The sequence below is a fragment of the Quercus lobata genome, chromosome 8, assembly GCF_001633185.2.
Source record: "Quercus lobata isolate SW786 chromosome 8, ValleyOak3.0 Primary Assembly, whole genome shotgun sequence".
Lineage (NCBI taxonomy): Eukaryota > Viridiplantae > Streptophyta > Magnoliopsida > Fagales > Fagaceae > Quercus > Quercus lobata.
The window spans coordinates 22,909,732-22,924,688 of NC_044911.1; the positions used below are offsets into that span (position 1 = coordinate 22,909,732).

The following is a 14,957-nucleotide window of genomic DNA, read 5'->3' on the forward strand; positions in this document are numbered from 1 at the left end:
AATTCACTGAACAGATCAAGTTTTGCAACTCTCTACGTCCCTTGTTTTTGGACTTAGCCACTTTTTTGCTACCTGTTTCTTTCCTGTGTAACACATTTGCTGCTTCCATCACAGTTTCTAACCTCTGTAAGAGAGCAATGCACAACTTCTCATGTCGGATCGTTGACAACCCAACCAATTTACTGAACCCAGGAATTCTGTGCTTCACCCACCCATAAATATCTAACTTATTCTCAATACTCAATACCTCAGTGGCCTCCTCCAACTCTGCCGAAATTGTTGGCACAGACAGAGCAATGGTTTGCAGAGGTAAACAATCTGACACTTCTGTTGCACCAAAACCCACAGAAAAATCCACTACATCCTCCACAAGCAAGACCTCCCTAGGAAGACTTAAAAGTTCCTTACTAGAAAAAGAATTAGCCTCTTGACCCAATACTCCCAGATCCATTGACCCAGCTCTCAAAAACTCCAGAAAAAGATTGGGAAAAGAAGGTCCAACCAATCTCGGCACAAATTCAAGAATCACCGACCTATTACCTTTAGAAATCAGCCCACCCGACAGCATGTTAAAGCCCAAAGTACTGTTCCGGTTGGAGCTAAATCTGAAACATCTTCAGAAGAAGCTCGATACACCTCGATACTTCCACCGGCGATGCCCAGCGCTGGTGAGTTGACACTACTCCTTCAGCCTCGGTCTGCGTCACCCCTACCGGCGAAGCCACATGCACCTGAATGACCGAGGAGCTCCTTTCATCATCATCGCTCCTCGGTATACCCACTGGCGACGCTAACCCAGTTATTAGTACCGGCGTCGCTAACCCAGTTGTTAGTATCGGTGTTGTAGGCTCCGTCGACCCAACCTCCGTCGACCCACTGGAATCATGTTGTGTTTTGGAGCTCGCCACCAACACCGAGTCAAGAGCTTTGTGGGTTGTTAGTTTCGGGTCAGCCAAAGAAGAGCTTTCTCCCACTTCAAGTCTGATTGGGTTTAACTCTGGAATATTTGGAAAGTTTGGAAAGCCCATGCTTGTGTCACCATTTGGGCCAGAATCCAGCATAGGCTTCTTTGGACCTCATGTCACAAAAGGAGCCTAAGCCCACAATGGGCTTCTCACCCTGTGTGACCCACTTAAGGCTTTTAAAACCACTCTTATCGCTATTTCGTGAAACACGCCTCTTATGATAAACCCGTGACCTTGAAGGACCCACTACCTGCCCCCTCTGACTGCTATTAACCCAAAAAGAATATCTCAGTCCTTCTTTATTAAATGACCAAGCTACACGCCTAATTCCTTCCTCATTCACCTCAACAGACAAGCCTCCTCATGTCCAGTCAAGATGCCTCAGTTTACACTCTTTTCCATTAGCATGTTTATTCCAGTTTGAATGGATTTTCAATGGAGATCTCCTCTTTTCTTTTACCGTATCTGTCTCTCCAAATTCAAAATCCTCATTAATGCACCGGGAACCCACTTCTCCTCCTCCAAGAGTTTTCGAACCTGATGTGCTCACTGGCCTCTGTTCAAAAGCTGGGTTCTGCTTCTCTCTTTTCTTATCCTCTAAAATCATTGTCCCTTTAGCATGGGCCCTGACCAGCTTTGGCTGATGCTGGCCCTTGACCTGCACCTGAGGCCCACGCACCATATTGGCAAAGGTTTTAAATGGTTGAACCCTTGAACTAACCTTATGATGTTGAGCTACGAATTTCGAAAAACCAGACCCATCATTTACATAGTTGTCAGGTTCTAACAACTTCCTTAGTTCTAACCCAAAAACCCTCCATCCATTCTTATCTCTACCTTCTGGAATAAAAATGGACCTCCTAGACCCGCCAACTTTAAACTCAGTCAAGAGTAAGAACGTGCCAAAAGAGTTTGAGCTCCGTTGGAGGGTGTAAGCTAAGTCACCTTCTCTGAACGTATAAAAAATCTTCGGATTGATCCCAACAACAATTTGTTTTATACTCTTCATCAGCCATTGTGCCCCATTCTTACCCATGAAGACCGACTTCATGAAGTACCTACTCCGCTCAAAAATCCTTAACGAAAAAAACCAACCCCCTTCCTCTACCACCAGTTGAAAAAATTTGGATTCAGGAAAAAAACTGCGAAAACCACCCATAATAGTCTAACCCAGATGATGCATATATTCCTGACCACCAAGGATTTTTGTTAAGGAAACTTGTTGAAACTGAAAATTTAAAATTCTAGGAGTCCACCAAGGTTTGATATGAAGAAATGTGAGAATTTGATTATCTGGACGACTCGTTTTGCTCACCGACACCTTCCCTCTTTCCGCTGCAACAGTAGAAGTGTGGCAGCTTGACCCGGCCACAGCACCTCACTAACTGCTGATATAGAACTTAATCTGGGTGAAAAAAAATAATTTATTTGCTCAAGATTTTCATGTTCGAAGACAATGAACCAAATGATGCTAAAAAATGGAACAGAGAAACCAAGAATGTTTCTTAGTTACAAAAAAACAGGACTTTATCCACAGAATTTTGTCATATGAAGATTCATTTATTTGTCTGAATTCTGAAAAGGCAAGCCAATTATCCAAAGGTGATGCAAACATTTGGCTAATTTCATCATGAATTCAAAAGTAAATATGTTGTGTGTGTGTGTGTGTGAGAGAGAGAATAATTTCATTTAAACCAACTAATCACATGATGTTGAACGGGGTTAACAGAAAACATGTGAGAAGGTTTTAATGAATTTTTTTTAGAAACTATGAAATTTAAATGAAACATTTTTAAAATGTAAGGTTTAAATGAAACATATCCAAAAGATTCATTTGATTGTCTGAATTCTGAAAAGGCAAGCCAATTATCCAAAGGTGATGCAAACATTTGGCTAATTTCATCATGAATTCAAAAGTAAATATGTTGTGTGTGTGTGTGTGTGAGAGAGAGAATAATTTCATTTAAACCAACTAATCACATGATGTTGAACGAGGTTAACAGAAAACATGTGAGAAGGTTTTAATGAATTTTTTTTAGAAACTATGAAATTTAAATGAAACATTTTTAAAATGTAAGGTTTAAATGAAACATATCCAAAAATCAAAGGTTTAAAAATGAAATGGTTTTAGAAAATTTGAGAATTAAATGAAACATTTTGAAAGTAAAAGTGTTTTAAATAAAACACACCCAAAACTAAGGTTTAGAAAGTAATTTACACCCAAAAAAAAAACTATGGAATAACATACCACCACACTTGTAATTCACAAAGCAAATCTATCTATAATCTATATATGAAACTAAAAACGTTTCACTTTTAGTTCACTTCATAATATTGTGCTACAAACTTTTGAACTCTCACAATTTTACACATCATTATTCTTATATATATTTTATAATTGAAATTAATTTTATTCTATATTTGAACTCTAGTAGAATTTTAACACATAATTTTTTTTTTTTTTTTTTTTTTAATGGATGGACTTGGATATATGGGTCCATTTAGCCATAAACAAACAGTCATAATATATGCCTAATAGTAGAATATTTAGTTCCATAAAAATAGAAAAAAAAAATAATAATAATTCATAATAAATGACAATAACTATCATAATTATGACATTTCATATTTTTAAAAAATAATAGAGAGAAAATATCATATTATATATTAAACTTTCTCATGCATTGCACAAGTTATTGACTAGTATTATATATAAAACCAAAAATGTTTGACTTTTGGCTGACTTCATAATATTATATCACATAAGCCTTTGAGGTCTTACAATCTTAATATATATTTTTAATTTGAATTTAAATTAGATTATAAAATTTTTTTGATAAGTAATAAAGAAGTATATTAAGAAAACTACCTCATGAAAACAGAGGCAGAACAGAAAGTACAGAGATAGAAACAAACAAAAAAAGAAAAGCGAATAAGAAAACAAAAGAAAACAACAAATAACTAAGTACAGTGAAGAGAACAAAGGAACAATGGGAGGGAATCACTAGAGGTGAGTCCCCAAGCCCTAGACCAATCAAAAAGGGAACCACAAAAATAAGCTAGCAACTGGTCATCGGATCTGTCCCTGTCCTCAAAAGTTCGCCAATTCCGCTCCCTCCAAATACACCACAAAAGGCACAACGGAGCTAGATTCCAAATGCTAGAAGAGAGCTTTCCAAACCAGTTCCACCAGCTGAAGAGCATTTCTGCAACCGATCTAGACAAGACCCAAGAAATCCCAAATGATCTGAAAATCAAGCTCCACAACTTATAAGCTTTATCACAATGGAGAAGTAAAAGATTTACCGTCTCCCCATTACAACAACACATAATGCACCAATCAACCAGCTCAAAGCCTCTACGCCGCAAAGTGTCCCCTGTAAGAATCTTCTCCCAAGCAGCCGTCCAAACAAAGAAAGAGACGTGAGTAGGGGCCTTAACCTTCCAAATACCTTTCCAAGGAAAAGTAAAATGAGAGGGGCTTCGAAGCTTGTCGTAAAAGGAGCGAATATTGAAATCCCCCTTCTTCGACAGTTTCCAAACCATGCGGTCTTCTTGCTCGGAGTGAGGTAAACAAGAATCCAAGGTCTGGAGAAAATTAACCACCTCTCCCATCTCCCAATCATTAGGATCCCTAAGAAAAGGAACCTTCCAACTTCTACGAGCCTCGGTCCCCAGCCTTTCGAGAGATGAGGCCACAGAAGCCTCTCTATTAGAAACAATCCCATATACAACCGGGAAGGAAAGATGGAGTGGAGAGTCCCCACACCACTGATCTGACCAAAACTTCACTCTATCCCCCACCCCAATCTCAAACCGGATAAACTTTCTAAAAATCTCCCAGCCTTTTCGGATACTTCTCCATAAACCACACCCATGAACACCCCTACCCAACTTAGAAGACCAACCCCCCCATTCTTCCCCAAACTTCAACGCTACAACCCTCCTCCAAAGTCGGGTCTCCTCAATCCCAAACCGCCATAACCACTTTCCAAGCAAAGCTTTATTAAAGGTAGTTAGTTTCCTGATACCCAAGCCACCATTAACCTTAGGAGCACACACCTTATCCCACCCCACCAAATGAAGCTTCGACTCCCCCCATAGGAAGTCCCTCTGAATCTTCTCAATTTTATTAGCCACATGCGACGAAATGGTGAAAAGAGATAGGTAGTAAGTAGGAAGGCTAGAGAGAGTACTCTTGAGAAGCGTCAATCTTCCGCCTTTTGACAAATACAACTTCTTCCACCCGGCTAACCTCCGATTAATCTTCTCCAATATAGGATTCCAAATAGAGGGGGATTTATGAGACGCCCCCAAAGGCATACCAAGGTAGGTCATTGGCAAGGACCCAATCCGGCAACCCAAAATCTCTGCCAAGGCATGAATATTAATAACCTCTCCTACTGGAACCATCTCACTCTTCAGGACATTGACCTTCATACCAGTCACAGCCTGAAGACAAAGGAGAAGCATCCGTACATGAAGGATCTGTTCCACGTCCGCATCACAAAACAAAATAGTATCGTCCGCAAAAAGAAGGTGCGAGACACATTCCCCTTCACCCTGTCTTCCAATAGCCTTGAAACCCCTAATCAGGTCGGCACCTTCAACTCTTTTCAACATCCTACTTAGGACCTCCATCATAACTAGAAATAACAAAGGAGATAGCGGATCCCCTTGCCTCAGACCCCTTGTGCTCCCAAAAAAGTCAGCAGGAGCCCCATTGATCAAAATAGAAAACTGGACCGTCGAGATACAAGTGCGGATCCAACTACACCACTTATCCCCGAAACCCATCCTCTTCAAAAGGTCCAGAAGAGCCTCCCAATTCACATGATCATAAGCTTTCTCAATGTCTAGCTTGCAAATGACCCCCGGGATCTTACTCTTCACTCGACTATCAACGCACTCATTAGCAATAAGAACTGAGTCAAGAATCTGTCTTCCTCCCACAAAACTATTCTGAGACTCAGAAATTAGATGATCTAATACCAGTTTCAAACGATTCGCCAAAACCTTAGACAAGATCTTGAACATGCTCCCCACCAAACTAATAGGCCTAAAATCTCGAATATTGGAAGCATCGTTCTTCTTAGGAATGAGAACTAAGAAGGTAGCATTCAAAGATTTCTCAAACTTACTATGTTGATAGACCTCCTCAAAAACTGCTAGGACATCCCTTTCCACCACTCTCCAGCAATGGTGGAAAAAGGCCATAGAGAAACCATCTGGTCCTGCAGCTTTATCTCCGGCCAGCTCGTTAACGGCTAGAAGAATTTCCTCCTTCTCAAACCTCCTTTCAAACCAACCCCTCTCCGACCCATCTATCTGATCAAACTCCAAACCTTCCGCAAAAGGTCTCCACTCCTCCGTCTCCTGATACAGATTTTTATAAAAGTTTACTGCTTGGGCAGCCACCTCAGATTCCTCCTCATAGATCACCCCATCCACCTCTAAAAAGCTCAGATAATTATACCTTCTGCGGGAATTAGCCACCTTATGGAAAAATTTAGTATTATTATCTCCTTCCTTAATCCAAAGCATCCTTGATTTCTGTCTCCAAGAGGTTTCTTCCAAAGAGAGAAGATTCTTAACTTCAGACCTCATCGCGTCTCTCTCACAAACCTCAGCATCAGAGAGGCCAAATTCCCCTTCCTTGGCATCAAAGGATTTCAGAGCCTCTAATAAATGAGACTTTTTGCGCCCAACATGACCAAACTCCGACCGGTTCCACTGAATGATATCTTCTTTCAAAGCCTTCAACTTTTTGGCAAACACAAAGCTAGGAGTACCAGAGAAGGAATGACGATTCCACCAAGAATGAACTCTATCAATAAACCCCTCCGACTTTAGCCACATATTCTCAAACCTAAACGGACTTTTACCCCTCGCCATTCTCCCTACCTCCACCAGAATTGGAAAATAATCTGAAATAGGACGAGGTAAAATCCGTTGGGTCACATCCGGGAAGTGCTCCTCCCAATCATGAGACACCAGAACTTTGTCTATCCTAGACATCGAGGGCTGGACTGATCCGCTAGACCAAGAGTATCTCCCACCCTCCAAAGGCAAGTCAATCAAGTTAAGATCCCCAATGAACTCCGAAAAGAGTTCCATGGCCGGAGAAAGACGAGAACAACCCAACCGTTCGCTAGGGAAACGAACAATATTGAAATCCCCGATGCAACACCAAGGGACATTCCAATATTGCTGAACACCAACCAACTCGTCCCACATAAGACCCCTCTCATTGTTATCAACTGGGCCATAAACCCCCGAACACGCCCAAGTGAAACCGTCCCCCACCCCACGCCACCGAACAGACACAGAGAAAGAACCCACCAAACACTCCGACCTCTCTACAACCCTCCTATCCCACATCAGCAAAACCCCACCCGCCGTCTGGACAGTATCTAGCGCCACCCAATCCAGAAAAGGACAACTCCATAAGCTACCAACCAACTGTCTGTCCAGGCCAGCAAGCTTAGTTTCTTTAAGGCAGATTACATCACACTTCCAATCACGCAATAAATTTTTCACTATCAAACGTTTCCGACCATCATTCAGACCCCTAACATTCCAAGAAAGAATTTTCAAATTCATAAAGACACTAACGACCCACTGACCAAAAAAAAACTCAGCAGCCAACACGCTGCCTACCATCATAATTAACTGAGGATTGCAAATTCCTCAGTTCTCTCTTCCCTTTCTCCTTAAGGATGACGACTTTTCTAGTAGCCGTAGCTTTCCTGTTCTGCTCTTTGGCAGCCTCCGTCTCCCTCTCAATCTTTTGTAACAAGGCAATGCATATAGATTATAAATTGAAACCGTTGATTAGAATCTTAGCATATAATATTTTTAAGAGATGGGCTTGCGTGGGACTTGTTCAGGGGTATACAAAGATTTGCTTTGGAATGAGTTGGTTAGAGAGTTTCTTGGGGTATTCCTTGGCGTTGTCTGGGGGACTTTTATGTGATTCATTTCCTAGTGAGAAATTGGGTGGCTGCAGATTTAGTCAAGCAATGTTAAAGTTCTCTGAGTTTCATTGAAGGCCTGAACTTAATTGACCTACCTCTTGAGTGAGGGACTTATACATGGACGAGTGGTTCTAATTCACCTTCGATGTCCAAAATTCATAGGGTTGGTGACCACGGATTGAGGAGCAATTCCTTGATGTAATCCAACGGGTGTTACCACATCCAATTTCAGAGCATTGCCCTATTTTTTTAGATGGAGGAATGGTGAGAGGAAAAAGTCCTTTCAGATTTGAGAATATGAGGTTAAAACAAATGGGTTTGTGGAAAGGGTACAATCTTGATGGAGTTGATATTCTTCCCAAGGCAAGCCCTATTTTGTGCTAGCTAAGAAGTTGAAGCCTTTAATGGAAGACATTCATTGGTGGAACATAAGGGGGTTTGGAAATGTAGGGGTGAATAATAAGAGGTTGGAGGAGTTGGTTAGGCTAGATGAGAAGAACGAGATTAATGGGCTCACACTAGCAAAGAAGAGGGAAAGGGATGGAGTGACATCAGAAGTGAATCAGTTGGCTACGATGGAGGAAATATCATTGAGACAAAATCTAGAGTTTTGTGGCTTAAGGAGGGAGATAAGAAAATTTTTCCATCTGATGGCTAATTCCCATAGAAGGAATAACTATTTGGGTAATTTAGAGGTTCATTTTGTGGTGTATGAAGAGGAGCCATAGGTGATTGACCAGTTGGTGGGATTTTATCAAAATTATAAATGGAGACAGAGAGATGGAGACCTATGGTGGATGACATGAATTTTGATAATATTATGGTAGTGGAGAATGGGTTGCTTAAACAGAGGTTTGAAAAGGAGAAAATTCTACAAGTTGTGGGTAATATGGAGGGGGATAAAGCTCCGGGACCAAATGGGTTCACGATGACCTTTTTCCATCATTGTTGGAGGGTTGTGGAGAGTGATATTTTGGCTTTTTTTGAGGAGTTTCATGAATATGGTAAATTTGAGAAGTCCATGAATGCTTCTTTTATTGCTCTTATTCCGAAGACACATTAAGCCTCTATCTAATATAAGAGATTTTAGACTGATAATTTTGGCACGTGGTGTCTATAAGATCTTGGCCAAGGTGTTGGCATATCAATTGAGAGGGGTGTTAGATGGCCTCATTTCTGAATCTTAAAATGCTTTTGTGTCATCAGATTTTGGATTCAATTTTGGTTGCAAATGAGTGTGTTGATAGTTATGGAAACCCCATAGTACCTGCCTCTTCCCTTGTTGAACACGACCGTTAAGCCCCTCAAAATTTGGGATTCCCATGATTTTCATTTTTTTTTTTTTTTTTTTTTTTTGAGTTTGAATCAAAATGTAACGGAAGTCTTGTTTGAATAGATTCCGTTAATTTTGAGTGAGCATTAATTCATTGAGATTTCCGAGCATTGTTGCCCATGACCATCCGAAGCCTTAGACCCTGCTAGATCCTATCATTCACACCACACATAGCTTGTTTTGGTTTCAGCTTCTATCATCAACATCGAAGGAGCTTCTGCCCGTAAACATTGTTTCCCTTTATCTATTGCATTAGGCACAAGGGCAGTTACCACCACATCTTTGCTCTTCTCCCCTTTCGCCATTGCTACAAAAGAGTGAGAAGCATGCACCTTGGCCTTATGTTGATTGTGCAAAGTATATATGCATGTGATTCCCCCAAAGCATGCTTGCTAGGTTTTAAAAAACTTTGCAACTCAAACCTAGAACCCCTCCACCCACGCATCTACCTTCTGGAATAAGCACTAACCTCTGACGTCCTTAAGCCTTAAGTTTAATCACATCAATATACCTTTGAAAAGCATTTAAGCACCTCTGAAACATATACGCAATATCGCCCTCTCTGAATGTAAGGAATTGTTTGGGATTGCTTACTAACATCGTTTTCTCTATACTAGATAGTAACCATTAGCCTACATTTTTTCCCATACATATAGATCTCAAATATTACTTACCCCTCTCAAAGATACGCAATTCAAAATAGGTTCCCCCTCTTCCACCACAAGTTCAAAGAGTTTGGCTTCAACGTAAAAACTGCGAACTCCCCTCCTCTCAAAATAAGAAATTCTACAACTAATCTGAGGTAGTCAGGCCTTGTTTATGGCTTATTCTAGGTAGCCAGGCATTGCCTAAGAGAGAGGAAAGAGTAAATTAAGACTTTTCCCCTCACTGCATAAGAGGCTTTATCAAATGTCATATTTAACAAAAATTAAATGAGAAAAGAAATCATATTATGTCAAATTTTCTAGTGCATTGCACGTGTTACTGACTCGTAACAAATATTGCACATGACAAGACCGAGAAAATAGAAACAATAGAACAGAAATTTGGAATACCATACACAAAAAATAATAGAAACATATGGGTTTTATGAAAATATTTAGATTTTGTTAAGCAGCAGGAGAGTAGTTTTTGATAAAATGTCAAATAAATAAGACTGGTGATATGCACAGATGCAGATATGGCATATGAAGAGGATTTTTTTTTTTTTTTTATTCTTCTTATTTTTATTATTTATTATTATTATTATTTATTGGTTTTATTCTACCGTGTAGGCAAGGAGCAGCCCAGGTTTAAAAATCATCTTTGCTTTTCCATTCTTGAATGTTAAGGCAAATCTCATAGGCCTGAGCACTGACCAGATTTTGTGCTTTGGGAGCTTAGACTCTAGAAGCAACCCATTTCTTTGTATTTGGGAAAACTTAAACAAATTTTTCCAAGTTACCAAATATATTACCAACTTTACATTCCAGAGTTTCTCAAATAATCAATTCAACCAGATTTCTTCATGCTCTAAATAATTCTTTCAAGGTCTTAATTACCTGATGAATTATTTTTTAGTTACCTTTTGAATAATTAATTATCAAAATTTTTAAATTTACACGACTGTTTTTGCTACACAAATTTCAAATTAATTTCATACCAAGTGATTTAAGAATATACCAATGGTCTTTTAAAGGTTGAGTAGTACAAGCCAACTCCATATAAGGGATGCAGCCGAAACAATTATATCTCCCCCAATTGGAACCATCAAAGTAATTATGAATGGAAGGGTGATCAAAGAAGTAGGAATAAAGCAAGCAAGACTCATAGTAACCATAGTTATTATAGATTTTGTAGGACAAGGGTTGAAGTATGAACTTGGGGATAATCTAGGGCATCCAAGACATCAAAGAAGACTAGAAAAAATAAAATAAAAGGAAACAATGCCTTTTTTTAAAAAGGAAACAAAAGACCAATAAGTAACATATTTTTTATAGGTGAATAGTAATTGTATTAAGTAGGGAAAAAAATATACAAAGATTCAGGGAGGCAGTTTAAGTATACAAGCTATATACTCAACTGCCCCTACAGAACAAATATGTCAAAACAAAGAATCCAAAACATCACAAGTAGTAGGGGCCTACAATTATCCAGTGATGCCCAAGAAAATAAAGTACTAACAAAACCTAATTTTATTCCCTCCACATAAAGTTTTTGCCCCTCAAATGTTTGCCTAATACTCTCCCTCCAAATGTTCCACATAATGCATTAGGCTTCGTTTGGGAATTCATAAGGGAATGAAAATGAATAGAATGGAATGGAATGTATTTAAGCAAAGGAAATGAATGGAATAACATGGAATTAAGGACGAAATGGGAAATTAGTCATAATTTCCCAACTATCTAGTTAGTAGTTAAGGTTTCAAAATTATTTTTTTTTCTAGAATCTCGAGTCTTTGAGGCTCGATTTTGGCCTATAAATCGAGCATCAGAGACTCGATTTTCCAAAATCGAGCATCAGAGACTCGATTTTCATGCTCAAATTACATCTGATGTGGCATATTTTTCTACGTGCATTGAAATCGAGTCTCTAAGACTCGATTTATAACCCTTATAAATAAGATGAAATCAGACCAGAACATCATAGCACAACCAGAGAAAAAAAAACCCAGAAACAGAAAAGAAAGAGAAGATCGAGATTGGAGAGAAAAAAAACCACCAGAACATCGAAGAAGATGGAGATCGGAGAAAAAAAATCACCAAAACTCCGGCCGCGCGAGCCCAGGCCGGCGCGTGACCTAGGCCGCGTGCGATCCAGGCTGTCGCGTGAGCCCAGGCTGCGCGCAACCCAGGCCGTCGCGCCAGTGAGGTGAGCTCTCTCTCCCTCTGATCTGAGGCTCTTGTGTTTGGGATTTCTGATCTGAGTCTCTTGTGTTTGGGATTTCTGAAATTTGCTTGCTCTCTCTCCCTCTGATCTGAGTATCTTGTGTTTGGGATTTTTGAAATTTGTTTATGGGTATTTTGGCTGGTGCATGATACTTCAAATTTTTTTGGTTATAAATCGAGCCTTAAAGGCTCGATTTCCAGGTGGTTACCACGTGGCAAAGAAATGCCACATCAAATGTGATTAGACCATAAAAATCGAGTCTTTGAGACTCGATTTATAGGCCAAAATCGAGCCTCAAAGACTCGAGATGCTAGTAAAAAAAATAGTTTTGAAACCTTAACTACTAACTAAATAGTTAGAAAAATTAAATTAGTTAACTAGATTCCCCTGGAATTAAGTAGCCATGATTGGATGTTTTAAAATAGAGGAATGAAAATGAATAGAATGTAAGTAATCTTGTTTGAAAGTAACATAGAGGAAATGGAATGAAATCATTTTATGACAATATTACTAGACTCCTATTTTAAAATAAAAGGTTGAATATATAGGGGTATTTTGAGACTTTTAATAAAAAATTCATTAAATCTAATTTCATTCCCTCCCATTTCTCCAATTTCGGGGGAAATTAAAATTTGAAATTTTAAGGGAATAGAGAGGAATGAGTGTTCCCTTCTAACCATTCCATTCCCTCCCACTTAAACTCCCAAACAAGGGAATGGACTTCAATTCTCTCAATTAAAACTCCTAAACAAGGGAAGGAAGGAATATTATAAAATTATTCTTTTCATTCATTTCCATTTCATTCCATTTCCTTCTCCCAAACGAGAGTTAAAGGAATACAATCCATGTCCCATTTCAAAATTAATTTAGTTTTCTCCTCCAATGTTGCAACATATCATTCACCATTCTCACTCATCACCTCAAGCACCACCAAAACAAATTCCCACCAACTCCACAACCATTGCACATTCGTAGGAGTGGAACAAAATTTAAAAAGAATAGAGGGAAACCATGTTTTTCAAAATTGCAATCCAGATCGTACTATCCTATGATCTCACACGCCCAAAACGATATGGATCATTCACTTTCAATTCACGTTCAAGGATTGATAGGATCGTATGATCCTACGCGATCCTAGTTTTTGGCCATTTATATGGTCTAATAGAAGCATACTTGGGTCCAAATGAAAAAGAAAGAGACGTACACTTAGTCTTCTTGTTGTTACTATGAATATATCAGAAGAAAGAGAGATTTTTTACAAGACAAAGGGTATAACCAGAAACCAATCCACAAGTCCACAACAATGATACCTGTGTGTTTAAGAGAGAGAGTCTTCATGTTGTTGCTTTGAATATATGAGAAGAAAGAGAGACAAATTTTACAAGACAAAGGGTATAACCAAAAACCAAATCCACAAGTCCACAACAATAATACATATGTGTTTTAAGAGATAGATAAAGATCAAAAGGTGACAATCTTTGAGGTAGTTACACTTAAGCTTAGCCATTTATGCTTCAAGAGGTAAAACAGAGAAGATGAAAACATTAATCTGCCAAGTCTGAGATATTAATGTTAAGTGGATATGAAGCTGCCAGGTTTTAAATTTTCCTTGTTAGGGTGCCACTTAAAGGCTACACGCTAAGCTTACTGGACGCGGCTGCATACGCATCCCACACAATTTTTTTTTTAATCCGATACAGCTGGGACACCTGAACACAGATTAAAGATCCAAGTCGTTTTGGACGTTTCATACAATTTCAGTCAATACCGGCTGAAATCAAAGATCCGGCTGGTATGCACTTTGTACTGAGGTTATGAACAAACTCAACAGAGAAAAAAAAAAAAAAAAAAGGAGAGAAGAATGAGATGAAGAGCAACTGAACAAGATGAAGCGAGCACCCACAGCAAAAAAATAAATGAAGAACTGACCAGATGATGAAAGAGGCAGGCTGTGTGAGAGAGGAAAAAAAGAAGAAGAAGAGCCAGAAGAGAGCAGACTGTGAGAAAGAAAGAAGAATAACAAGAGAGGTAGATGAGTGAGATGACAAAAGTAAAAAAATTTACTAGGATGAAGTGCAAATCATGTGGGTGGGCATGGAAAATAGGAAAAGTGTATTTCCAAGAAGGTTCCTTGTATAGAAGGACCCCAATTTTAGTTAATAACAATATACTCATTTTATTTAAATTTTTTTTAAAATTATATTAAATTATTAAGTCTTGGACCCTTCTCCCAAGTCCAATTTGATATATGAATATGCCTTTTATTTCATTATCAAGTCTATATTACTGTTTTAACTTGTGCCTTTTTTTTTTTTAATTTAAAATTTTAATTTCTAAACATCATTTAATAGTTATATATTCACTTTATTATACATTATTGCTCTTAAATTGATATATATTTAACATTATATGAAAAAAAAAATGCTTAACAATATACAAAAAATAAAAATAAAAATATATATAATAATTAATTAAAAAACGTATCTCGCCGCATCCATGTCCTACTTTTTCAAAAATTTCGGTGTCGCCGCACTGCACCCACACCCATATCTGTGTAGGTGCTTCCTAGACTAAACATTTACTTAACGTTTTGGATAAATTCTGTTCAAAATTAAGTATGGCAGCTTTGTTAGAATAGATCTAACAATGTGTGATATACAAATTACATCATATTGATACAATTTTTTTTTTAATGGATGAATTCATAATTGATATGATTATTCAACATACAATGCCATTACCTATGTATTTTTCGTGTAAGATCTTACAATCTACAATCCCACCTTCCCTCCACCATCCTATGTAAAATCTCGA

At 38.5% G+C, this 14,957-nt stretch overlaps 1 protein-coding gene across 4 annotated transcripts in view; it reads right to left on the bottom strand.

Annotated features, from left to right (window-relative positions):
- LOC115955772 (gamma-glutamyl hydrolase 2-like) overlaps positions 1-14,957 on the bottom strand; it is a 50,797-nt gene that overhangs the window by 4,385 nt on the left and 31,455 nt on the right. For 2 of the 4 annotated variants that reach the window (XM_031074096.1, XM_031074095.1), the window contains one exon: positions 2,281-2,370. The exons of the other annotated variants lie outside the window; for them this stretch is intronic. In XM_031074096.1, coding sequence (XP_030929956.1) covers positions 2,281-2,370 — 90 coding nt within the window. The remainder of the gene's footprint in view (positions 1-2,280; positions 2,371-14,957) is intronic. 4 annotated transcript variants of the gene reach the window in all.